Consider the following 5,676-nt stretch of genomic DNA (forward strand, 5'->3'; position numbering starts at 1 on the left):
AAAAAAAAATATATAACTGGTTAGGTTGCCCATATGATCTGAATAGGCTCGAGTATTTCAGCGTTTCAGGCATGATAAAACTACAAATGCTTAAGCTCTGAATCAGAGAGTTACACGGGCCCCCATACTTGTTAGATTCCTGAGCCTATTATGATCAGCTTTCCCTTCAAACCTTATAGTAAGAAGCATTTTCTCTTTTTTTCTGTTTTTCTTCTCTCTCTTCCTGTGATCAGCACTAGATGCTTCTCTATTTGTCCCTGACGCTTTCTATTATTAACCCAGAGGCTTCTAACTGAATCATTAACTATTTCACTCACTTTTCTTGTGAAAATAGCCATGGCCCTATATAACAGTTTGCTCTGATAAGGAAGGCCAACTCCAGACAGGAAAACTGACAGAAACATAACTCTCTCGTTTTTCTTGTTTAATATTAAAGGAAAAACCCAATGCTTAGCGTAGGGGTTGAACATCAAGCAAACTAAAGCTGTTACTGAAACCAGACAACTGGAAGATTCAAGACTCGCAGGTTGCAGAAAAAAGAACGTGGAAATCTGTACAAGCACAACGGCAAAGGCAGAGCGAAGTGCTAATGAGCTCAAGGAGCTGTTCTGTATTTTCTCTAATATCTCTATCTGTCCTAGTAAGTGAGATTAACCCCGATGCTGAGGTTACTGTCTCTTGTTGTTATCAGATGCATGTCACAAATCTGAAACACTATCACTCTCCACGTAGCAATACACATGTTGTCTCTCAGTAGGAAAGACGCTGGCAGACGGATTTACAATACCCCCTTGCAGAATCTAGTGCATTCTTGTTCTTTTTTTAGCTAAGCAGTAAAATCAGGTTATTTTGATACTTTTGGTGCATTGCAACAAGCACTTAGGGCCGTTCTCACTATCTTCATTAAAATTCCTGTTAAATGTAGCAACTCTATCAAACCTTGTCTTAGAACATATAGACAATGTTAAATCATGAATGAGGGAGCTACTTTGGACCCGCCTCAGTTTGGACTGCCAGACAGTCAGGGCAGTTTGGGAGAGTAACGGACCGACCATGCAGTGTGACAGAACCTTTAGCAAAGAAAACACCCACTAACAGGACATAAAGAAGTGGTGAAATAACTCCTTACCTGGTAGATCATGACTTTGAAGTTTCTGCGTTTCAGGAGCTCCGCTTCGTTGGCCTCTAGCTTCTTTATCTGCCCAGCTTGCTTTTCCAGGTTCTGCCGAACGGTTTTCACATTGACGCTCACCTTGCGCACTTTTTCCAGCATCTTGTTCACAGTGTTGCTGGTGGTGGTGTGTGCCTTGGTCAGCTTGGTTAATTCTCCCTGGATGCTAGTCACTGCGCTATCCATCTCTTGCTGTCTCTCCTCCAGCTGTGTTTGGGTCAGCTGGATCTGATCCACTGCTCCAATGATCTTGTCCAGAAGGGTCAGCACCATCACACCATTGATCTGGTCTGATTTGATGGGTTCCTCAGGCGCTTGCTCCTCTGAGGCCTCAGAAGCAGTTGGTGGTTCGATAATTTGCAAAGTAGTATCCTCCATGATCGCTTGGGAGTCCTGGCTAGCAGAGCCCGGAGAAGCTGTCACTGCAGGGAGAGAGAGGAGGGAAAACTAAACCCAAGCCTCAGCTAAACTCTGCGCTGGGAGACACGCCAGAAATGGAGAGCACAGTGTGTGGATGTCTGTGCTGAAATTCAAATGGCACAGCTCTGCAAAGCCGTCCAGTGAAACTGCCCTGCAAAATTTTCCAGGCTTGCAGGTCATTGGCTGACTCCACCTCAGCTATATAAAAGGAGCCCGCTGCCAAATGCCTGATGACCCACCCTTTCTGAAATGATTAAAATAGTTGGAGGGGAGGCGATGGCTTTGCATGCAAACACAGGCACGGCTCAGCGAGGAATGCAAAGCTCTGAAACTACAATCGCCTCTTCTTGACCATAAGTCTAAAAGCACTACAAGTAATGAGAGGAAAAAAACAAAAAACCTTGAGTAAATGGCTCAGGAAGCTGCTGGAAAGAAAGCAAGCCCATCTGGGCACAGCTGTATACATTAAAGGAAGGCTGGTTTTAACAGCTGCACATGGTGAAGTTCAGCTGGAAAATTCAGATCTTTTGCCAATAGTTAGGGATTTTTTTTCCAGGACTACAAAAGCCTGATTTTCAATACCATAAAGCAATGCTACAATTTGAATTCAGTAGTTACAGCACGTAAATTCTGGATCATAAAAATGCACGCTCCCATGTATGTGAATGTACACAACAGGCGTACACATGATATATACAGTGTGCACGACATCTCTATGCAGATGTAACACAGAAAGAAGAAGTAGAATTCAATCCTGAAGTGAAGCAGCTGGCTACTCTCAGCTAAAAGCAGCTATCACAGCTCTGCAATCCTGTATCCATCGACAAATCTAGTCACTAGACTTTTAAATGAGGGACATGCTTCAGCATATGCCACGCAAACACGTACTTGTAAGCAATGCCCAAACATATTGTATTACATAAGGGTTTATTGGTAAAGAAAATACTAATTGTTTCAGAACTTCACAGAGTACGTATTGCTTTGGAAAACACAGGGAAGAAATAATCCTTATCGTGCTAACTTTTAACCTCAGTATTGACACAAAGCAATCCATAGGGTGTTATATAGTGTTGGCAGAAGTTTACACCTCGTGGAGCCATCATCAGCTTATAGCCTTAGAAGACACTCGGGAGGTGCTACCAAAGACCATCTACAACAACCCAGCAGGACCAAGCACAGGAATGTGAAGAAGGAAAATTCAGATCTTGAGAGCAACCATGGGTGAGACCCTCTTCACTGTCGCTCGTGTTGGCTCAGCCAAAGGTAATCAAGCTCCCACAGACAGACCTGCTGTGAAGCCTCTGCTGGCCTGGGCAGCCCAAAGCCCTTCCAGGCCTGGCTGAAGGGCTGTGGGCAAACTGGGAAGGCTGCAGTTTCCCTCTTGTCCTGTAGCTTTGACAACAAGCAATTCATAGTCAGCACATCCTGCCTCCTGCCAGGGTCAAGCCTGCCCTTGCAATTTGCCACAGGATGGCAAATAAAATGAATGCTCTACAACACTTGGTTTCTCCAGGTTCACAGCCTACCTCAAGGCAGTGCTGGAAGAAATGCTTAATTTCAAGCATACAAGCTGGGAAACCCACCACACACAAACAGATGTACAGGAATGTTGCTTAATGATGAATGCTCATGACAGTCAGCACTTTCTGTGGCCCTGTGTTCTCTACCATGTGACAGCTCGCTTTTTACTGCTGCTGTACCCACACTGCACCATTGATCTAGATTTGGTTTCACTGTGCATCAGTAAATTGTGCTGTGTGGCTTCCACAATAGGTATTACGTCATGTATTAAAAATAGGTTGCTTTTCAATACCCTGTTTTTTCCTGGAGGGACCTTTTCCCTAAGCATTTATTTCCAGTGTTTGATGATGATGAGTCAGTTCCATGAAAAAAATCCTCACTCAAGCCAGATAGTGTTGAGGATCTGCAGTTGTTTCTCACTGGGGGTATCTGCTTCAGGGTGCATTTCCACAGGTATCTGCTGTGAAGTTTCATGTACAGGACAGGATGCAAGCAGAGCACTGCTCTCCTTCTAGGTCTGCCATCTATTCCATGTGTGACTTCAATTAAACCTCTGTGCCTTCGTTTCTTCATTTGGGAATAATTAAAAAAAAAAAAAAAAGACTGAGTAGGTCAATCTAGACAGAATCAGATAAAACTACAGAACAGGACTTTATATTCGTTCTTCATAGTCAGTAGAAGAGATGAAGTGCAACACTCAGTGCTTGCTGTGCACGCAGCAATCACACCCCACGCTAAAATGCAATGAGTAATTTTCTATGTTAGGACTAACTCCATTTCAGCCATTTTCTACCCTGGAGACATACCAGGAAAAGCCAATAGGTGGCAAACTGCAGCCTCGCCTTTGGAGCCTTCACACCGACTTGAGCGCACAGGACAGTGAAATCTGACTCAGTCTCTTCTAGTGCAAATAATTTCTTGCTGCTCTTGTTGCATGGTAGATACAGGTTCGTCTTCAGCTCCTCCATGCTTGCACTATGCCTTAGATACTACTGATCATTCCAACATCCCGGCAATTTTATAGCACCGCTACTGAATTTGTTATATAGACATGGAACAGACAGTCCAAACAAAAACTAGCATATTTCAGCTTCAGAGAAAAACTGTCAGATGTATGCAGGACAACAAAGGACTACAACGAACAGCATCTGCTTCCACATCAGTCTGTGGAAGTTCCTGTGACTATAGGAAATGGCTCGGCTCACTAACTTCTTAAATAGCAAGATACGGCCGCTTAGGGCCTGTCAGAAATAAAGAATGGCCTTGGCTTGCAGCACACAGACTCTCTGTTAAATTTCACCACGTGCAGTTGACACAATTTGTCCCTTCATCTGTAGCTTAAGTACAGAGGACATGGACTGGACAGAGAAAAAGAAAGAAAACTATCCTCTGTTTTCCAGGGTCCTGGGGATAAGTACAGGGGAGGAAACATGCAGTATGTCTGCAACTTTCTGCACTGTTAGATGCATCCGACAAATGAGGAGAATTCAGCTTTACAAGCTGCTGCCAATGCAATGCATTTCACAGGCACCAAACTCATTTCGTGACAAATTAAGACAAATGTTATTCAACTTCTAACTTGCTTACTTTTTCATAATCAATTTGAGAGATGTCAAATATTGAAATAAAAGCAAAAACTGAGTGTTAGCAGCCCTACTACTGTCATTTCCATCAGGCAGCACCACTAGTCTCACTAACACCACCAGAGTCTGCTGGCCTAGGGTGTTGTTCGCCATGACTGCAGCCCACCACGCTGATCTGTGCGATGTTTTTTCCTTACATACCTGCAGGTGGTCTTTTGTCTCATACGAGCTCTTAGGAGCAGTACCTGGGGTTTGTTCTTCCAAGCTTGAGTGCCACCCGCACCCACACTGGTGCACCTCTGTCAGAGCGTTACAAATAAGCAAACAGTAGTAACTAGGATCCTCTACTGCAAAAGAGGCAAGTGCCTGCCCAAATCCTGGAGGCATCACACCTCTGCTTTGCTGTGCACCACGAAGGGCTTTCAAAACAGACAACCGTGTGAAAAAGGATCTGTGGTTAAATCATATTTTTGTTATTGCAAAAGCTCCTTTCTTAATCTTATCAAGACATTTACTCAAACAGATGGTTAGTAAGTAGAAGTACTGGGCAGTTTAGTGTATTTTAACTTAACTGTGATTTTTGGCTTCCTTCCCAATGAGCCATGTTTCCATTAACAGTCTCATGCAGAACACCCCTGATAGGCACGGATGTTTCTTGTATTTAATTGGATTTCTGTGTTATGAACAGCTATACCCATGGGTTAGCCTTTGGGCTGCTGGAGGGAATTGCTTCCATTGACATGCGCTTGTACAACACTTGGATTTAACTCCGAGAAGCTATTTTTTGCTCTTTCATGTCCCGTAATTCTACTGACTTCGATAAGCAAACCTTTATTTCGGCCAGCTGAAGTAAGAAGGCAGCGAGGCTGAGGCGTGCGAGGCTGGTGCACCCAGCTGTGCCAAGGTGCCGGGTTCAGGGCTCGGCCCAGCTGCTCGGTCCAGGGAGGTGGCCCGGGATGGGGGGGGTAGCCCCGGCCGGGC

General features: G+C 44.4%; 1 protein-coding gene across 1 annotated transcript in view; it reads right to left on the reverse strand.

Moving 5' to 3' along the window:
• Window positions 1-1,727, reverse strand: part of PTRF (polymerase I and transcript release factor) — a 17,221-nt gene extending 15,494 nt beyond the window's left edge. Inside the window, exon 1 of the mRNA XM_009694794.1 lies at window positions 1,130-1,727. Coding sequence (XP_009693096.1) covers window positions 1,130-1,549 — 420 coding nt within the window. The 5' untranslated portion in view covers window positions 1,550-1,727. The remainder of the gene's footprint in view (window positions 1-1,129) is intronic.
• Window positions 1,728-5,676: the final 3,949 nt, after the last annotated feature.

This window comes from Cariama cristata, unplaced genomic scaffold, assembly GCF_000690535.1.
Source record: "Cariama cristata isolate BGI_N322 unplaced genomic scaffold, ASM69053v1 scaffold26022, whole genome shotgun sequence".
In the NCBI taxonomy this organism is placed as follows: Eukaryota; Metazoa; Chordata; class Aves; order Cariamiformes; family Cariamidae; genus Cariama; species Cariama cristata.